Here is a 22,411-nt window from a genome sequence, read left to right as displayed (position 1 = left end):
GTGAGAGGATTCGCCAGAGACAGAGTGGGGAGCAGAACAGGCAGACTGACTGAAATACACTGCTGAGGGGAGCAGCGGGGGAGATAGGAGAGGTCTGCCGCGCCATGTCGGTATCTCCATGGCTGGCAGGGAATCAAACTCGTACTGCAGAGGCTGCGGACAGCTTCACAGTGCAGAGCTCAACTGCCTGCGTGCCACCAGGAGAGGCCCTAAAATTTTCTAGTCTTAACAATTGTCATTATCTTTCTCTGAAAGATCATAGGCTAAAATCAATCCACTGAATTTATCAACAAAATAAAACCATTTCTGGAAATAGTTTAGAGTTTAAAACAATGGAAGAGGGATCAACCAGATTAGGGAGAAAGGAATCAGAATCTCCTCAGGGGCATGGCTTGTTTTCCTCAAAAACACTAGTTTTAAAAGATCCAGAAAAAATAAAGTTCAAGAAATTCTACCACACATTTATCATCCTTAACATCTGGCTATGGTCACAAAACGACTGAGAATGTGACTATCATATAAATCACAGCAGTGGGGTTCTGGGGGTGGTGAAAAGTTGAAAACCACTGACCTCAAGAAACACTGATGCCCAAAGTAATGAAAAAAAATGCTGAAAATAAAGAATTTAACAATTTCATAGTGATCATATTTAAATGATGCTAAATGACTGTTTAAGTAAATAACCCTAATGGAATTTTTCTTCCGAATAAATTTCAAGATGAACTAAATACCCTATTTAGTCTGAATAAAGTAGTTCAAAATCAGTGTACACACGTCTAAGCAGGATTAGCATCAAACGTATATTTAAAATACAATGTTCTGTAAACATTTCCAACACCCTAACGATCTAAGGCAAAGACTTCTTTCAAACATTTTACAGACACAAATGCCTGCTGATAACCAAGTGTTTTCAACTTAAGCACTACACTCAAACTCTTTAGTCTGAGTGTTAAGGAGCATTGTCACATTCAAAAAGTATTTGTGATATCGTCCTGGAATCACCTTGGACTTAAAGTGAATGCCACTTTATCTGCACCTTTTAGTAATGAATATGGTTTGATCCTATGTGTTGACCAAGTAAGTAAGAGTTATAACCAAAATGCAGAAATTTAGACTTTTTAAAATCTTTATGATTATGCATACATGAATGCACATATTTAGAACTCTTTGATGATCAAATTCCTCCTAACCTGCTCTTCAAGTTGCAGCTCCAAGTTTTGAATTATGTCATCTTTTTCCTGTATGAGAGTCTCCAGATCTTGACACTTTTTATACAACCTCGTCTCTGATTCACTGGTTTGGATATTAGCCGCTTTTAATTTCTCTTCCATAACTTGTACCTATATTCAGAGGATAAAATATTAAAATGATGCATGTATTTAATTTATCAAAGTATTTTAAAACTGAATTAAAATACTTAGTAAATTTTATCAGTTTAACCATAGTATTAAATTCACAATTTTACTTTAACGTTAAATAGATCCCTAAAAAAGTATCATCACAAAAGAAAAATACCAAGCAGCAGTTTTAATGCATTTAATAATCACAAAGTCTAAAGACTATTTTGCCAAGGGTTAATAAATTTGAGGTACATAATAATATATAAAAGACTCTCAGAATACTGCTATCATAAAAGCAATGTATGCGTACTCCAAGGCAATGATAATATGTAAAGTACTTCATACAAGTATAGAGCCAGAGTTTCCAGCCCTCTTTTTTTCCCATATTTTAAACAAAGAAGGAATAGAAAGTAAAGGGGACTGGTGAGATAAGTCTTAGATTGGATGAGCTGGTATTGAAACACACTTTGGGAAAAAAACCTTGAATTTACATGAAAAAGAAACACATGCAATAAGGAAAGAAAAAAGGAAAGCAAAACAACCTTAATGTTTACACTTTTTTAAAAAAGATTTATTTATTTATGCATATAAGAACTGGGGTACAGGCCAGAGGTGTGGGGGTGCGAGGATTCACCAGAGACAGAGTGGGGAACAGAACAGGCAGACTGACTGAAATACACTGCTGAGGGGAGCAGTGGGCAAGTCAGGAGAGGTCTGCTGTGCCATGTGGGTGGCTCCCTGGCCAGGGCTTGAACTCGTACTGCAGTGGCTGCGGGTAGCTTCGTAGGTTGCATCTTAACCCCTTGCACTACCATGGAGGCCCATGTTTATACTTCTTTTAAGTGATGTAGTCATAAAAAATAAAGTACGAGAGTCAAAATTTAGGTAGGAGAATGCATGTAATAAGAATTTATTAATTCACTCATTTAATAAATATTCAATGAATAGCTGTTTCAGGGCATGGGAAAACACTCATTTTCTGCCTGCATAGAAATGACTACTTAGTGAGCAAGAGAGGTCTCAAATACTGCAAACATGGAAAAATCATGCCGCATGTGGCATAAGGTGGTAAGGAAATTGGAAAAAAACAGAACAAGATAAAAGGGAGCTGAGTGGTTCCTCAATTTTAACACCTAAGATATATTGACTCTGTTTAGATTTTCTGCATAATGCATCTGTTCATACAAAATCTTAGACAGGATTGTGAGACATTAACGATAGTAAGAAAGAAAATAAAGTACTCAGAAATCTATACAATATTAATGTTTATTCTGTAGACTCCAAATAGGTAACAAGGTAATTTAGCAATGTTTTAGGTTCTAGGAGGCAAAGAAGAAAAATATGTGAAAATATGAGAAGTTAAAGATGACAATTACAATGAAAAATCTTTTTTTTTTGTTAAAGATTTATTTATTTATTCATATAAGCACTGGGTACAGTCAGAAGAGCGGGAGGGTGAGAGAATTCACCAGAGCCAAAGCGGGGAGCAGAACAGGCAGAGTGACGAAGTACACTGCTGAGGGGAGCAGCGGGCGGCAGGAGAGGTCTGCGCACCATGTGGGACCCTCGCCCGGCGACCGGGGATTGAACCGGTGCTGCTGAGGCTGTGCGCAGCTTCACAGCCCAGCGCTCAACCGCTGCGCCACCAGGGGAGGCCGTACAATGAAAAACCTTAAACTATTAATAGTACCTCTGAAAAATTATAACGAATCCTTACTTAAAATTCAAAAATACTTGACTAAGAGGGTTTCCAGAAGGAAGTGTTTTGGTTAGTTTTTTTTTTTTTAAATCATGAATACAAGGTTTCATCTGTGGGCTCACTACATAAATGAAAACTCAACTAGGATGCCAAAAATGCCCCATTTGAATAATTCCCACGAGGCTGAAAACTGTAAAAACAAGAGTAAACAAGAAAAATAGGAGAAAAACATTCTATCCAGAGGATAATTTTAAGTCATCTTAAGATTTAGATTTTTAACATAAGACAGTCTTTCTGCGAGAACTGAGAACAAGAAGTGCAGGGCCAAGATCAACATCAAGATGCTGTCGCAAACAACAGCTGGAGCAGGACAGAGAGGTGGACAGTAAATACTAAGGGTCAGTTTTAAGATGGTATAGCCAGTTCCACACAGGGTGTTCTGTTACCATGGAAACAGGGAGAGAAGAGCAGAGACTAAGTCCAAAACCATAGTTCACCTCCAGGACAGAGCAAAGGTGATAAACTAAAAAACAAACAAACCCAAATTAACTGAATAAGAACAGAAATAAAAATCACCAAGCCTATACCTACAGTCTTCTTTTATTAAGTCAGACAACTGACATTAAGCCACCCTACAGACTTTGGACTGTCATAAAATTGTGCTATTATTGCTTAAGAAAGGTCTACAGTTCTATGGACCTCCCTGGTGGCACATCGGTTGAACGCTGGGTTGCGAAGCTGCCCGCAGCCTCTGCAGCGCCAGTTCAATCCCCGGCCACTGGAGGAGGGTTCCACATGGTGTGCAGACCTCTCCTGCCGCCCGCTGCTCCCCTCAGCAGTGTACTTCGGTCCTTCTGCCTGCTCTGCTCCCCGCTCTGGCTCTGGTGAATTCGCTCACCCTCCCGCGCTTCTGACTGTACCCAGTGCTTGTATAAATAAACAAACAAACAAATAAATAAATAAATAATACATGCCTCTTTAAAAAAAAAAAAAAAGAAAGGGCTACAGTTCTGGAAAACTATGATTGGGAGTACTCTTCTCTGAAAAACATGTTCAACGTGAAAATTGTTCTCATTGTAAGTGGTGTTACAGTCAGAGCTCTGTGGCTGTGTGTTTGCCACATGCAACTACTGAATGTGACCATTACTGCTTGATGAACCACTTTCTAGGCAAAAAATAAAATTGGCAAAAGTGGCAAAATCTCTTAAGGAGAGAGATTACAAAGGAGTTACAGGCAACTTATTTGCCAGCTGCTCCTGTTAGAACCAAGTTCCACAGGATTCACCAGCCTCCCTTGGTCATCAGTATGGATATAAAGTCAACAGAAAAGGTAAGAAGCCTATAGAAGAACCAGGCAGACTTTTAAAACTTCTTACCACAAGTATAAAGAAAACAACCCAGTTCTTTTTCCATTTATTTAACCTCTGGGAGAGGATTCACCAGAGACAGAGTGGGAAACAGAAAAGGCGGATTGATTGAATACACTTCTGAGGGGAGCAGCAGGTAAGACAGGAGAGGTCTGCTGGACCATGTGGGTAGCTCTCTGGCCAGGGATCGAACTTGTGCTGCAGTGGCTGTGGGTAGCTTCATAGTGCTGAGACTTAACTTCTTGTGCCACCAGGGAGGCCTGAAATTTTCTATTTATATATATATGTTGCAATGGCATGGCAAAGATATCTGTTTGTTCCAAAATACAATGAAGAAAGGAATTGTTAAAAGCATTTTGAATCCTACATCATTTTCCAGTTAAACTCCACTGCAAGTTAATTAATCATTCTAATGTCTAGCGACATTTTAAACACAATTATTTTGAAATAATTTTGGCATAATTTCCATAACTTATGTAGTAAGGCCAGAACCATTCTTATTGAAGCTATAAAGAAACAGCACACTGCCACTTGTTAAATTTCCACTAACAAAGCAAATTATTACAAGTTCCTGGATGTTAGGATGACTAAGCAGAATCATTTATTAAGAATCAAAAATGACTAGGATAATAACAACCAACTTAACAAAAAGGCAGATTAGTCTACATGAGTGGTCAGAGTGACCGTCAAATCCAGCTTCTACCAAGTCTGAATCAAATATAGCCAAGGGATCAACCCCAGAAGATAAAAGGAAAAGACAGACCTCTACAGGAGAAATGATATATTCCCTTTTGGTTAGCATAAACTACAGTGAATGATTGGCATATACACCTAATCAGATATTTGAGAAAGATTCCTAGGTATCAGTATCTTCCAAGTGTGCTATTTGCTCTTTTTCTGCTTCACAAAAGTAAATCATAAGTAGTACTGAGCTGATGTGCACTTTGCTTTCAAAACTTGTGAACAACATCAATAAAAATATACTATAGCATTAAGTATATATAAAGATATCCAAATTTCTCTGGAAAATTGTGTGAAATTTTTACAGACAACTTATTTAACAGCTATGCAGGTTATGACACTCATTAATATAAAGGAGAAAAATGTAAAAAGCTAAAGTGTAATGTAGTGTCAGCAGACTACCACTTTTAGAGGTGAAACATTGCTTTTTGGTTGATACAGAGTTTAAGTCTTAGAATATGGCTCAAGGGCAAAGGACAAGTTGAATGTAAGCAACATAAAGGGCAGATAGGCCACAGTCCTATGTAAATTGTTAAAGACAGCAAAGGATTCAGTTACTCTAAGTTAACATTTACTTAGTCTGGTAAAAGCCAAAAAAAAGCAATATGATCAGTGCATGAGAATTCATCGGCTCTGTATTTATATTTCCTATTAACTCTTAGATTCATTATGAAGTATTTAAGGAAAAAAAAAGTCCTTGTGAAGGATATTAAAATGTGGCAAAAAAAATCTACAAATTTTGCTAGAATATATAGAAACTCTGGAGATTTGTAATTCTCACTTTTTTTTTTTTGGTAATGACTCAAAGCAGTATGTCTAAAATATGTAACATTGAGAATTAAATAATGTTACATCTGATAATCTCAGAGGACAACTTCAAATAACAAATTTTCCTGTTAACTTATGAGATCAGTGGTTGTCTCCTAATGGCTACAAACAGTTACTGTTTGCTTCCCCTAAATCAGGAATGAGGAATCTTTTATTCTCTTAAAATTCAGGGAATGGAGGGGGAGGATTAATTGGAAATCACAGCTGAAAACTCTTAATTTAGTTGAATTTTCAGAGATCTAGAAGAAAAAATCATTTTTAGTTCTACAAACTCAATTCTTGGGGTGTTTCCTAGCAGTCCTTTTTTAACTCTCAGGTTTTCTTTCCTGTAATTACTAATGCATTAAAGATACAAAATGTTGACCTTTTTTCCTAATATAACTCTAAGCATTTTCTATTTAAGCTCATATGCCTTGTAATAATTTTATTGGTTGTTTACTATTTCATGGAGTAGATAAAATTTCATCCTCTTGTAATTGCCATCCATAGTATTTCCAACTCTTTATTATCATAAATACACTATAAAAGTATTTACATATAAAATTTCATTATGGTTAGAATTGCCATAAGTCACATTTGATTTTCTCAGAAAGTAAAATTTCCTAATGAAAGCATTTTTATCCTTTTGAAAATTTGTTAGGAGGCAACATACAGTTATAGATTCTTCATTTTTCTCTATAGATACAGGTCCTGAAAAAGTAAAATGGTAAGATGTAGGTTAAGACTAAGGACTATTGTGAAGGCTTTTTGGGACCAAAAATATTTACATTGAAAGTGGCGGGAAAAAAATTAAAATTATATACCCTACCTGTTGAAAAGCTTTCTCTGCTTGACGTTCAGCATCAATAACTTGTCGCTCAAGCTGTTGCATCTGTAAAGAGGGAAAAAATAGGAAAAATGTAAAATTCACCTTTCCCATTTATATCATCAAATTCTTAAAGTATATTAAAGTTGTTCACTAGATAGAAATTACAATTAGCACATTAAATGCCCCTTCAGAGCATATTAAAACCTTGATCAAACAAAATGTCACAGGTTTGATTTTTAAATTAATTTTATTTATTTCTTACATCGTTGCTACTTTTTGGACAGTATTTGATTTCTCCCCTCAAGTGTAGTCCCTGTAGCTTCCCCACCATCGTAGCACCCATAATCCGTCTCAACTGTCTCTTGGTTTGATATTTTTAATACAATGTGAGATATACTACATGAGACAGAATTTTCTTCATTGGACCAGAAATTAGAAATGACTGGCCTAACAATCAATTAAATCTAAGAAAACAGTAAGACCTCAAATGTCACTTTGTTGATCACAAAGTCACTATGACGTCAAGGAAGTGATGCATTCTCTTAATTTCCACAGGCACTATGTTTAAGTGAGAACTCTGGGTAGTTTTAAACCTTACAGATTTTGACAGAAAGAGTAGCCTCTGATTAAACACATACATCTACACACCCACACTCATCTACAAAAGCATAGGGCACAGAAAATCTAAAATACCTGGTTATTTTTTTTAAGTTTTGTAGAGAACAAAAAGTTCAGAGATTAAAAGTAAAATATTGAAATAAACATTATCAGTAAAATAAACAAAAGTATTAAAAAGAACCCAACGCAAATGAACCTGAGATGACTATTAAGTATTGACTACACAACCATGACGTAAGATTCAATTTGAAATTGTTTTTTACTGAGGGTTGAGGTCTGATTAACACTAGAATTTGATGGGTGTTCATTTTGCAATTTCTTGTTGGTTGGTAGTCCACATGTTCACAACCTCAAGAGCACCTTGTTTCATCCCAGCCACCTCTCAGTTCCAGCTCCACCCACCTCCTAAACCACTGAGAAGCCCCATTGAGCTAAAACAGAGACCCGGAGGGGAAAGCAACCCCAGTTTGGGGGTGAGAGGGTGACAGTGACCCTGCCCTGAAGCTGCATTTGACCCTATGTTCTGACCCTAAGTTTGTATAAAACAGATTTCTCCCTTCGGAATCCTCTGTATTTTCTGCAAAAACTGGCAGGTAATTCAGGCAGCTTTCCAGCTTCAATTAACTTATCTTCAGTGAACTGAAGATAACACATCAGAAAACGATTTCTGATTTCCACTGATTGCATCATTTCTCAATGGTATGCTGCTTGGGGGCGTTCACTGTGTTTTGCTAATTATGTTTAGGCAAATTAACATTCAACACCTAGGTGGCACCAGGATCATCATAGCTCAGCAACCAGAAAAAGATTTTTTTTTGAAGATTTATTTATGCATACAAGAACTGGGTACAGGTCAGAGGTGTGGGGTGGGGGAGTAAGAAGATACACCAGAAACAGAATGCGGAACAGAACAGGTGGATCAATTGACATACACTGCTGAGGGGAGTAGTGGGCAAGACAGGAGAGGTCTGCTGTGCCATGTGGGTCAGCTCCCTGGCTGGGGACCAAACTCATGCTACAGTGGCTGCTGATGGCTTCGTAGTGCTGAGACTTAAGCCCCTGTGCCATCAGGGAGGCCCCCAGAAAAAGATTTCTTAAATATTTTACAAGTGTAAGGCATGGAGCTTAGCAACAGTATCCATGCTTCCTGCATCATCTTTACGCTATCCAAACACAACCACGACTGGGCTGTACGTAAAGAATCTTGGTCCACCCTGTGACTATGCCCACCTCCACAGCACTAAAATAGTTTTCTAAAAGGAAATGACATGTCGGGGGGAAGTATGGCAGCAAGGACTGGTTCGCTCTTGCATATCCCACTCCATTTGCTGCCAGTGAAAATTTCAAACACCTTTTCTTTGCGAGGATCGCACCACCACCTTTCTAGCAGGGCCACCCTATAACTTCTGGAGACCTGGAATAGTGACTAGGAAAAGAGGAAAGGGTCTGTGGAAACACTTGACAGCCTTCTCCATGAGTCTGAAAAGTGTACACATCATTTTGGCTTGGAAGTTAACTGAAGATAAGTTAACTGAAGCTGGAAAGCTGCCTGAATTACCTGCCAGTTTTTGCAGAAAATACAGAGGATTCCGAAGGGAGAAATCTGTTTTACACAAAACCACTGCACATTGTATTCAAAGGACAATGTTTAACAACCCACAGCAAGTACTAGAAGGCTGCTGTTCAGGTCTGGCTATTACTTTCAGTGGAATGATTCCCAAAAAGATGATAGTAATGATGAATGGTGTGTACCGGCTCCGAGTATTTGGATGTAATTTCAACCACACACTGATTTTCTTTCCTCCAAACGATTCAGGAAATGACTGAGGGCTAGGGAATAATAGAATTATTATTATAGTCTGAGAGCACTTGAAAGGTGGCTAGTCCAAATTGTGATGTAAGTGTAAAATACACACTTCATTCAGTGATATATATATATATATATATATACGTACACACACTTGAAAACGTAGTACAAAAAAATGAAAAATATCTCAGTAATTTTTGATACTGACACACTGAAATGGTAATATTTTGGCTGTGTTGCATTAAATAATATATGCTATTAAAATTAATTTCACCTATTTTTCATTTATTTAAATTTTTAATTTACATGTTTCCCATTTCTATTGGATAACAAAAGTGTAAAACATTCCATTGTCACCACATATGGCAATTTATCTCCCTGTCCACTTGGCAGCATTTAAAAAATTATTTTTATTAAGGTAGCATTGGTTTACAATGCTGTATATGTTTTAGAGTTACAGGTTCACACCTCTACAAATGTTACCACACCACATCCCCTACCAAAGTACCAACAATCCTCCACCACAGTCCTCTGGGCCCCTTCCTCCTTTGCTCTCAACATCCCTATCACCACTATTCTGGCAGCCTCGTTTCTAAACTCAGATTTCAAGAATTTGTTTTGGTTTGTTTTTTCTGTTCCTCTGCTTTCTTCATATTCAGTATTTGTGATTCCCCTTCTTGTTTCACATTATAGCACAGTTTCCTCAAATGACAGGATTTCACCTTTTTTTAATATCTCTATCTGAGCAGCATTTCGTTGTGTTTACGTACTTCGGGATATTATAACCCACTCTACATACCTTACAGGAAGTTGGATAAAAATAAGAAAACATTTAAAAGTGACATGAGAAAGTTGCTGGTATTTCATTCATTAAAACTATGAAATAGTGCTTGAAGTGTTATAATTTTAAATGATAAAAACAGACATGTGGTCTGCTTTTTTCTCTCTGAAAGCTTGCAGATTCTTGTATGTGTGTATATTCAGAACTTTCATGAAGATGTGCCGTGGGGTGAATCTACTATCTGTTGTGTTAGGTACAGGGTAGACCTTTTTAATCTGGAGTCTTGTCTCCTTCAATTCTGGGACATATAACCTTGCATTGTTTTACTGATTTTCTCCCCGAAGACCTCCGACTAGTAGAATTTTGGACATAACAGATTGGTCTTCCACATTTCTGATCTTTTCTCTCCTGTTTCCCATCTCTTCTAACTTTTTTTTCTACTTCCCAGGAACCTAGCTTAAGTTTATATCCAACCTTTTCATTATATTTGCTGTTTTTATTACTATGGCTTTTTTGTCAAGAGTTCATATTTGTTCTCTTCTACTTTCCTTTTTTTATAGAAGCAGTATCTTTTCTCTTGGTGAATATGAAATGATAGGGTTTTGCTTGTTTTATTTTATTTCCTTTTCCCTGAATAAGCGACATTGGGTTTTTTTTCTGATTGTTCTCTATCTTTCATGGAGAGGTTCTCTTTAGATGTCTGGTTATTCATGTGATGCCTATTTATGTCTTCAGTTAAAGGACTAAAAAGCTGATTTGAAGCTTAACTACAGAGATTAAGTTGTTGACCCATGAACTTTACCATTCAATGACCTGGCTAGGCTTTCCACTAGGGGACCAATGACCTTTCTCTTTCTGGGTTGACAAGATTCTCTAAGTGCTTTCAAATTCCTTCTATAGGATAAGAGTTTGGGAGTAAGTTGGGAAAAGAGGACAAGTTCACCATTATAATACACATATATTCACTTAATCCCCTTGTTTTTGGAGAAGCAGAAAGATGGAAGTCACAGCCTAAAATATAGACTGGAGTGTTCTGGGAGCTAAATGCCCTGCAGAAGCCTCTGAAGAGTGAGTGGTGGGGCTGAAAATAGTATTAGTGGAAAATGTGGCCCTTACAATAAACCAACTCTCTGAAACCTTCTCATTTATCTCCATGTGCCAAGCGTTCAAAGTGAAGAATTTACTTCCTGTTTAAATATTAAAATGTTCATCTCTTACAAAATTGAATAACTTGCTTGGAGGGCATTACAACTGTGGTATTTATGGGTTGTGGTATAATGTAATAAGCAGCCTCCCACCCACTCACCCTAAAACAAAGATTGACAGTTAACCGGCGGAGACTATTTAAACACAACTGTCGGTCAAATTTTCAGAATGTCCCAATCTTAAATAAAAATGGACTAGCAAAGATCATCAGGCATTGGTGAAAAGTTTGCAACCTGAAAAAAATAACATAAAAGTAATCTCAGAGGAAAATAAAGATAATTCAGATAACAGACAGTGTTTTTTAAAAAAATTCTAATTAGAGTTTAGGAATCAGAAACTTTCAACCACATTATTTCACAGCCACACCAAAACAAAAACTGTTTTTTCTGTGAAAAAGATTAGGAAATTGATGTTCTGAGTAAGTATGCCTTATACAAGTAGCCAGTGACATGGCTGAGATTTGAGCATTCATATTTCTAGTCCCTTCTGTTCTTTTAGTTGAACCATACACACCTGCTTTGGTATTTATAAGTGCCACACAATCAATCCCAAATGTGTGAAACCACAACATTCTTAGCTGGAAAGCACTTGCCTTTATTTCTGTCCCTTGCATGTTATTCTTTCAATGTAGAAATCGTTTATTCATAACAATTAATAATTTTACATATTTACATTTTTTCACATATTAACATTCATAATGTGAACAATTTTAAATTATATGTTCTCAAGGACCCAAGCACAGAAAGACAAAGAAGAACAGAGATATAACCAAGAGAGGCTAAATTTGGATCTTCAGATTTTAACAGATTTTTAGTACTGGATAGGAAATAAGCTAAGTAGTCACTCCCCCAGATTTTTGGTATATTATTTACTTATATAACAATTGTTGAGGCATGGGTAATGAATACTCACAACAGAAACTCACTAAATGTTTATTAAGCAAATGAATGAATGGAAGAAGGATTCAACTCTTTCCCAGGCATATTTAAAAGCAAAAATAAACTTGGATAAAAGTAAATCACTACATTTTCACAATCTACATTACAAATTATAACTACTAAACAGTCACATTGCATAAATGTAAATACACATTAAGTGTATACAACAAAGTTTGGACATTTAAAATCAGTTTAAATGTAGGATAGTATTAAAGGCAACTTTGATTATAATTATTCAAGGTGGAAAATAACTTTGTCAAGTAATCATAAAAACAATGCAATAGTCAAGTAAGTTTTTACTTTCTCAATGTAGGCTATAATGTAAAGTTTGGGTCCATTCCACAATCAACCTATACTAAATCACTGAAAAAAAAAAAAAAACTCAAAATGATCTGCTGCTACATTCCAGGCTTTGGACAAAAGTAAGTATCTTGGGAAAAGACCACTTACACAAAATAAAGTAGCAAATTCTGAACCTACTTCTCTGATTCTCTACTTTAGACCTGCTCTCTGTAGCCCATGGCAGAGAGAAATCTGCCACTGATCTTGGATCATAACACCACCACACATAATACTCAGTGAATCCCGTGTTTTCCCAAGCATTATATATAAATGTAAACTTGTTTAGTGGGTTGGTTACTTTAGGCAGAATACTTTAGGATCTTTCACTTTCTGAAGGGGATAGCAATTTCCCCAAAGTATCTCTCTTCCTGATTTTGATATCTGTGTAATTCTGGAGGGCACTGTGACATATTAGGTGAGGCAACAGAGTGACCAAAATGATGTGCAATTTAAATAAAGCAAGCACTGAGTCTTACTGCACTGTTATATGAGACTCTCCAGGGACTCCTCATTCCTAGAGAATCACAGACCACTTCAGGGACTCATATTCACAAAAGGTCAAAAGACAGGAGGCCTCATACAGCAAAGCTGTATCAGGTAAAGGCAGCATTAGGGTAAGTGGGTGATGCTCATACAAAAAGGAAAAAGCCTTCATATCTTTCACCCTTTTCACTGAGAATCTAATCTATAGGAAATAACATTCAGTTCAACTTATACAGAAGCTTTCCCTTTTCCCTCTCTAACTCAGAACACTAACAAGTAATACTGTAAAGTAGGAAAACTACTTAAATCTCAGCTTCCCTGAAGAGTTTATATTTGGCATACTAGAGATATTTCCAACACCATTCCTTAAATTCCTCTAAAGACCTCTCCCACTTACAGCAGTATTTGCCCAAGTCTTCAATAAGGTCTTTTTCTTCACAAGCTTCAATATTCTAAGTTACTTGGAAATAGTGATGGGAAAAAAAAAAAGTGCAAAAATAGTTTTAAGAACTCTCATGCATTCCCCTAATCCACCTCCAAAAAAAAAAAAAAAAAGGTACATATCACTGAAATCCACCTTTATTATAAAAAACATTCTGAGATCATCTCACACATTTTTCCTTAAAAAAAAAAAAAAATCCACGGGCCTCCCCCAGTGGTGCAGCAGTTGAGCGCTGGGTTGTGAAGCTGCCCGCAGCCTCTGCAGCGCCAGTTCAATCCCCGGCCGCCAGCGAGGGTTCCACATGGCGCGCAGACCTCTCCTGCCACCTGCTGCGCCCCTCAGCAGTGTATTTTGTCCATCTGCCTGTTCTGTTCCCCGCTCTAGCTCTGGTGAATTCTCTCACCCTCCTGCACTTCTGACTGTACCCAGTGCTTATATAAATAAATAAATAAATCTTTAAAAAAAATACACAGTCTTCTGTAATCAATCTGTATCTATAATTACATTTATTTAAGTCCTCTCTTGCTACATTTAACCAGTGGTCCATTAGAAAGGTACGGGAAAAATAATGAGTTACTTTTATGTGCCAGACTCTCTATTAGCTGCATCACAAAAAAGTGTGAAAGATGTAAGGTTTGAGGCCAGTTCTGCTATTTGTTAGTTGTGTGATATTGATATTAAGGACACTATTCAAAGACTCTCAATCTTAATGTCAACATCTTGAGATTGGGGATAATAACAGTAACTTCATTGGATTTCTGTGGGGTTTAAACTCGCTAATGGTTGTAATATAGGCTTAGAAACCACAGCTGGCACCTAGTGGTAGCTACCTATAGCCAGAGCCAATAAAACAGAACTAAGAACCAGAACTGTTGTAGGAAAGAAATGTTGGCCAGAATTCCTGGCAAAGAGCTGAAGAATGAATCAGTACTCACTCAAGAATCCTTAGCATTGGGTCTGCATCCATTTGGGGAAAGGTATGGAGAATTATTAGAGAGAAGCCTCGGGGCAGACTGGTCCTAACACAAAACCAAAGGTTATGGATGGGATCAGACTGGCCTCTGGAATGCAATATTGGAGTCAAGTTGGCATGGAGAAGCAATGCAATGGGTTTGCTTTGAAAAATATGCCATATTATATAAATTATTATTATTACATACATATACATATCTAACACACACAGATACCTACCCTTAAGCAGAGATGGATTTGTGTTTCAAGGCTGAATAAGAGAAGATGGAATAGGTGAGTGGGTGAGTATATCAGAAAAAGCAAGGAATGTGGTAATAAAATTAGATTAGAGACGCTATATAGGGTGATTGCTAGGCATTCAGACTGTTAAAACAGATTGCCTGGTTATATCTTCACCTCATCATTTACTTTTTTGGCACAAACTAAGGCAAATAACTTTCATGTGCCAAAGTTTCCTCCTACATAAATATGGATAATATTATTACCTACCTCATACGGTTGTTTTAAGGATCAAAAAGTTTATATATATAAAGTATTTAGAAGATTGATCAAAAACATCAGTTCCCTAATCTGTGAAATGGGGACAATAAAATTCATTAGCACACAGGTTGTTATAAGAATTAAATAAATCATATCTATAAAGTGTTTAGTGCATAATAAATCAATATTAGATGTTTTAATTAAAATATGGAAGGGTACCAAAATGATTTTTAATCTAGAGACAAATATATCTTAATGGAATATACAAAAAAAACTGTAAAAATTGTTTTTCATTTTGGTGTTGAGTATATCTACTGGGAAACCATGAGTAAGTTGGCATGCTTATCCACTTTCCACTGGACAAAAACCATCTGAATAATTCCATCTTTTAGCTCTGTCAAAGGACGTTAAGTCACACATACAAAATATAGAAGACCAAGGGAAAAGAAAGAGGACGCCACAACTAACATAGCAATTTTGAAATAATATCCCTCTCACTACTCATTCACTAACACGGAAATTCTAATGACACAAATTAGTAATCTATTTATAGTCTTATCGAAAAGAGTGACTTCAAACATTTTTTTAAATGGACACTCATGAGGAAATGTGTTACAACATACCTTCTAAAGAACAAAACAACTGTCATAAAATATAAAATTTAAAGATCAATACTTCGAGCTAGTTCAGAAAGAAACTAGGAGAGGTTAGAACTTCAAGGGAACCGAGACAATGCTGAGGAGACTGTGTGGATGCCGTGCCACCCCACTCCCAGCAACGTGCCACCCCACTCCCAGCAATGGCTGGGACGTGTCCAAGAGGTTTAGGCACAAGGATATAATTGATAATCAGGATAAAATCATTATATGGTGTTGCATGGTTGTGGAAAATACCAGCCAGCTCACAGTCTAATCTGGGGAAGTTTTAGAGAGGAGAGCAAAAAATAAATGTGAGTTGCTAACTTTGAGTCAGAATAATCTTCCCCAAGTTGAAAATATTTGAACTGGGATTTTTTTAGGCTATCATTTTTATTCTTGTAGTGATAAATAATACAAATTAATTTGGGGGGATTCAGACCACAAAACCTATTCCTGGGTCGCTCTTTCTGACCCAAGTGAAAAGGATAACTTTATTCTTTCTACCTGAAAGATGTTAAAGGACAAAAATTTTAAATGATGTTTATGAAAGTTTAAATGGAACACTTTATTGGATTTTATTAGACTCTTTCTGTGCCAAGAAATTCTTGGCTAGCAATGGAAGGTAGATTTAAGGTCTTTTCTTGGAGATGTGCTCTGTGTACCAGTCTCCATCTCAAAAGGATTGCACAACTAGAGTTTAAGAAACCACCTGTAAGTTCTTCTGATCGGTACTGAATGACTATTAATTTCATTTATCCATCCATCTAGTCAGCACTGTTCAACAGAAATATAACATGAACCATATGTTAGTCATACACATAAATTTAGAATTTTCTATTATCCATGTTAAAAAAGTAAAAAGAAATATTTCCTATTTAATCTGATACCTAGTATATTATCATTTTAACCAAGTAATCAATTCACTCATATAAATATCTTGCTGAGATATTCTGCATTCTTTTTTCATACTAAATCTTTGAAATCCAGGGTGTATTTTACACTTGTGACATATCTAAATTTAAACTCGTCTCATTTCAAGTGCTCAATAGCTACTTGTGGCCAGTGGCTGCTGTACTGGAGAGTGCAGGTCTGGAATTCCCATTGTCTGGAAATAGGAGCATGGATTGTCTTGTTCATAGATGCAGCACAAGGAACAGTGTCTGACTTATCCAAAGAAGATAAACAGATGGCCAATAGGAGATGTTCCACATCATATTTCATTAGGGAAATGCAAATCAAAACCACAATGAAATATCACCTCACACCTGTGATACCAGCCACAATAAAAAACACAAGAAACAAAAAGAGATGGTGAGGATGTAGAGAGAAGAGAACCACTGTATACTGCTGGTGGGGATGAAATTGGTGCAGTTACTATAGAAAAGAGAATGAAGATTTTCCTCCCCAAACCTGTACAATTCAGTTGTATTGCATTTCTGGGTATTTACTCAAATACAAAAACACTAGTTCAAAAAGTTGTGCACCCCATGGTTATCATAGCATCGTTCACAATAGCCAAGGGTTGTAAACAACCTAAGTGCCATCAAGAGAGGACTGAATAAAGATGTGGTATATGTATACATACACACACACACAGAGAATGGGATACTATTCAACTATATATATAAAAAAAAAAAAAACATGAAATCCTGCCATTTGCAGCAACCTGGATGGACCTAGAAGGTGAAATAAGTTAGAAAAAGACAAATACCATATGATTCCACACATATGGGTGCATGAGAAAATAAAGCCAAAAAATGAACTAAATAAAACAAAAATAAAGTTTTAGACTATAAGACCAAATTAGCAGTGACCAGAAGGGAAGGGGAGAAGGAGGTGATGGGTAAATCAGAAGGGTCAATTGAATGGTAAAGGATGAAATTAGGCTTTTAGTGGAGAACATAATGTATATATACAGATGTTGATTTATAATAATGTACACCTGTAGCCTATATAATTTATATACCAATTTTACTTGAATTTAAAAAATTAATAAAAATTAATGTATAAAAATAACAGTGTCTGGCACATAATCAGTCCTCAAAGAATACTTGTTGAATGAATGAGCAAATGAAAGAATCCATTTATACATTTTATACACATATATGCAAAAAAAATTGTGACTTAAATGAAAACTAATTATATGATTAGAAGTATTAAGAGAAGCATATAATTACTTTAAACTCAATTCTAGGCCAGATGATCATTTAGTGATATACAGTCAATACAAATTTCCAAATAGATATATACTTACAAATACAGTATAAACACATTTAACTATCAATAGGGAACATTCTTCTATAATCACTTTAAACATGATTTTCCTAAACAGTTAGTGAATCAAAATCCTGTCACACTCCTTTAGTAAAATCAAGTAAATTATAGCTTTTCTCTCTGGAATGAATAAACTCCACATTCATCAAATAGACACAATTCATACATGTTCCACTAGTATTTGCAAATTTTTTTTTGTTTTAATGTCTAATCCACTCTGTAACTGATAAAAGAATATGCCAATTATATCTAAAAACCCTGACAAACACTAAATTATACTCATTGTTTTAAAAAAGTTTGTCTCCTAAAAGTGGTAGGATTACTTAATATAAATAAAATAAGCTCCAAGTAACTGATGTTTAATAAGAAAGGTTAGGGAGAAAAGCTTACCTTCTCTGCTAAGAGCTCTCTAATCTTGCTTGCTTGAACTCTAAATTTCATGAGCTGGGACTCCAGGGCTACACATCTTTCCTTCCAGTCTACTGGTCCTTCTGTCTCAGAAAGCTCTGCCATATTTATTCTACAAAAGAACACATTCAAATGGTATAATACCAATTAGCATTCAGGATAATTCATGAAATCACCCAATGTATGCATTCTAGTCACCATCTAATGATTTCCAGATACAAGTTTTGAATTCTAAAATAAATTCCAGAACCAGTTACAGCTTACAGAAAAGACTTTCTAGGAGACAGGAAGTCAGGTTTGAAGGCCCAACTTCTTACTTAATTTTTCTATGTAATTTAAACTGTCTCTGTTTCAGTTTACCCAATCTAAAAAGGGAGGGAGTGCTGATAATAGCAAACTATTCTTCTTCAAGGGTATATTGTGAGGAAGTAATTAAATATTGTTGTTTTTAACAACACTTTGGGCAGTGTAAGAATAGCACAATACACAGGCTGCTATTATTATTTTAGCTCTGCCCAATGGATAAGATTTTTTAAATCTACAAGCTCATAATTTTACCAGACTCTCAAATTTACAGATAGCATAATAGGATATTCCTAGCATGACAGGATAACTTAAATAAAATTTGTACCAGTGCTGTAATTAAGGCTCAGATTTTTATTACAACTATTACTTGCCACCACTTTAAATCTATCTTTCAAACTAAAAATCCCTCAGCATATATAACTGGGCAAAACGTTATGACCCTGGACAAGTTTGCATGATTTTTATTTGGTGCAAGAAGAGAAAACATATAAATATGAAATTTGGAATGACATTAACTCAATCTGGAATCAGCATTTTCCATGATATTAACTTTCCTTTTGGAGGTAATTAATCCCAGGGAGAAGCACTGTAAGGAGAGGCCAGGAGAGGGGACCTATTTTTGAAATTCTAAAATGCAAAAAACTATTAATGGATTGTTTCTGACTCTGGGATTCAAAAAAGAATTTTTAAGTGTTCGTTAGTGTTTTATCAAGCCATTTTAATAAAGGACTTGATTAAGTATCTCCAAACTGCACTTGTTATGCACTAATAAAATTTGTCTTAGGAGCAGATCCCCCAGAGAAGCCAAGCCCTAGTCATGGGATAAACATGACAGCTAACTCTTCAACTTAGGATGGCTCTAAAGTTTAAATGTACTATTCTGTTCTTTTGCTTTACAAAAATAAGTGTCCCTCACATATTAACCGAGTTATTTTCCCAATATTTAGTGTAATATAAGCCTTTCCTAAACCGATACCAATTTTGAAAAATTTTCATTTCAGTAAACATCCACAAATGATTCTTTTCCTAGCATAAGTAATATTTTTTATTTAAAACAATTTTCACATTGATACTAATAGAATCATTCAATAGCTTAGAAATAAATATAAGTTGCATTATTCTGCAAAGGCCACAACTTTGTTAAGAGAACACTCATTACCTCATACTTCCAGGTGCTTCTAAATTCTAGAGATTTCTTATGGGAAACAAATAATTCTCTTTTCTTTTTTCATTTCTTTGTTTTTATAGAAGTTTTCTGAGTTTTTTCTCCTAAGGACATTAACTTTGTTAATGAACTTTTTTATAACCCATATTTGCATTTATTAATACTATTAGTAATTCATCTTAGCATTTATTATCAATGATTTAAGAGTAGAGAATGCAGTCAGTCACAACTTTTCTCAATTCTACTGCTGTTTCATTTCTCTCATTTTGAGTGGACAAGGAAAGAAAATACAAATGAAATATTAGAAAAGAAAAAGCAGTTCTGAAATAGTCATCCTTAAGTCTGGAACCATTCATATTGCTACACAGAAAGGTAAATACAGTCTTCCATCTTAAAAAACAGGAAGAGTCTGTTTCATGTTGGTTCATTTTTGCTCTACATTTTAAAAACTTGTTAATGTTCTATTATAAGATTTCTATTTCTAAAAATAACATAGAGTATATATTTTTAATAAATCAAAATCAATCAATGCAATGCACCATATGAACAGTATAAAAGACAAACCAAATCATCATCCCAATAGACACAGAAAATACATTTGACAAAATTCAACATCTTTTCATGATAAAAAAACATTCAACAAACTAGCAATAAAAGGGAGCTTCCTCAATCTGACAAAGAGCACCTACAAAAAGCCCAAAGTTAATATCATATGTAATGATAAATGACTGATCGCCCCAAGATCAGAAAAAGAGAAGGATATCTGTTTTCCCCACTTCTATTCAACATTGTACTGGAGGTTCTAGCAAGAGCAAAAAAGGAAAAAGAAACCAAATGAGAAAGTAAGAAGCAAAACTATCTTTATTTTCAGATGCCATAATCTTGTTCATAGAAACTTTTAAGGAATCTACCAAAAAAAAACTCAACTTTTAGAACTACTTGATTCAGCAGGTAAACTGGATCAGTATACAAAAATCAATTGTTTTTCTATCCACTAGCAAGGAAAAACCCAAAAGTAAAGTAAAGAATGTACCATTTACAAAAGCATAAAAATTATTAAATACTTAGGAACACATTTAACAAAATAAGTGCAATACTTGTATGCTGAAAACTATAAAATATCATTGAAATAAATTAAAGAAGAGCTAAATATATGGAAAACATCCCTACTTTCATGGGTTAGATGACTTAATATTATGAAAATGGCATTATATGTTGAATGAGACATTTAACAATTCCTATCAAAATTTCAACTGCATTTTTGCAGAAATTGACATGTTGATCCTAAAATTCATGTGGAAATTCAAGGAACCCAGAATAGACAAAACAATCATGCCGCAATTTCAGAAATTACTACAATACTACAGAAAATAAGACTCTGTGTACTGCCATAAAGATAGACACATCAATAGAATAAGTACAGAAATAAAACCTCACATGTTTATAGTCAGTTGGTTTTTAAAACCAGTGCCAAGATCAAACAATGGGGGAAAGAATAGTCTTTTTAACAAATGGGACTAGACAGTTACATGCAAAAGAATGAATTTGGACCCAACCTTACATCATAGAGAAAAATTAACTCAAAATGCACCAAAGACCTAAATGTAAGAGCCAAAGCTCTAGAACTCTTAGAAGAAAACAGGCATACATTTGTATGATCTTGAATTAGGCAAGAGTTTCTTAGATAAATACAGTATAAGTCACCAAAGAATAAAATCAACTGGACTTAATCAAAATTAAAAACTTTTGTGTATCAAAGGACATCATTAAGAAGGTGAAAAGAAAACCCAGAAGGGGGAGAGGAACTGCAAATCATATATCTGATAAGGGATTTGTATCCGGAATATCAAAGGGCTCTTACTATTCAACAATAAGAAAAAAAGAAAAGCAATTTAAAAGGAGGCAAAGGATCTAAATATACACTTCCATGAAGAAGATACATAAATTGACAATAACACATGAAGATGCTCAACATCATTGGCTATAAGGGAAAATGCAAATCAAAATTACAATGACATACACTGCATACCAAATAGAATGATTATAATAAAAAGACAAATATAATAACAAGTGTTGGTGAGGATGTAGAGAAATGTAATTAGTAAACTGCTTAGGAAAATAGTTTAACAGTCCCTCAAAATTTTTAACATAAAATTAGCATATGACCCAGAAACTCCCATGCTAAGTATATATACCCAAGGGAACTGAGTACACAAATCCACACCAAAACTTGTATACAAATGGGTCTCTCCGGTGGTGCAGGGGTTAAAAACAGTGCTACCAAGCTATTGCAGCCCCTGCAGCACGAGTTCCATCCCTGGACAGGGAGCAGCAGATCCACATGGCGCAGCAGACCTCTCCTGCCTCACCCGCTGCACCCTCAGCAGTGATTTCAGTAGATCTGCTTGTTCTGCTCCCCACTCTTTCTGGTGAATCCTCTCACCCACCCCGCACCTCTGGCTTACACCCCAGTTCTTGTATGCATAAATAAATAAATCTTTAAAAACAAAAACTTTACACAAATGTCAACCAAAAAGTGAAAAGAACTCAAGTGTCAGGTGCATGGATTAACAAAAAAATGTGCTATATACTACAATGAAATACTATTCAGTCACAAAAAAGGAATAAAGTACTAAAACATGTTACATAAAAGTATGAACCTTGGCAACATTACCCTAAACACTAAGTGAAAGAAGTCAGCCACAGAACACCTATTGTATGATTCCATTTACATGAAAGAGGTTAAATCCAAAGAGACAGAAAATGGG

The 22,411-nt window shown here is 35.5% G+C and overlaps 1 protein-coding gene across 2 annotated transcripts in view; it reads right to left on the bottom strand.

The window, feature by feature from the left end:
• The window catches only part of PLEKHH2 (pleckstrin homology, MyTH4 and FERM domain containing H2), a gene marked incomplete at both ends in the record, with an annotated part of 66,409 nt that overhangs the window by 43,018 nt on the left and 980 nt on the right, over nt 1-22,411 (bottom strand). Inside the window, 3 exons of one of the 2 annotated variants that reach the window (XM_084234315.1) lie at nt 1,191-1,340; nt 6,784-6,846; nt 18,155-18,284. In XM_084234315.1, the coding sequence (XP_084090441.1) occupies nt 1,191-1,340; nt 6,784-6,846; nt 18,155-18,277 (336 nt within the window). Of the gene's footprint in view, nt 1-1,190; nt 1,341-6,783; nt 6,847-18,154; nt 18,285-22,411 lie in introns of those variants that run through there. The other variant, XM_084234316.1, reaches the window with a different exon arrangement.

This window comes from Talpa europaea (assembly GCF_964194135.1).
Source record: "Talpa europaea genome assembly, chromosome: 6".
Lineage (NCBI taxonomy): Eukaryota > Metazoa > Chordata > Mammalia > Eulipotyphla > Talpidae > Talpa > Talpa europaea.
This window is presented reverse-complemented; position numbering and strand designations above follow the sequence as displayed.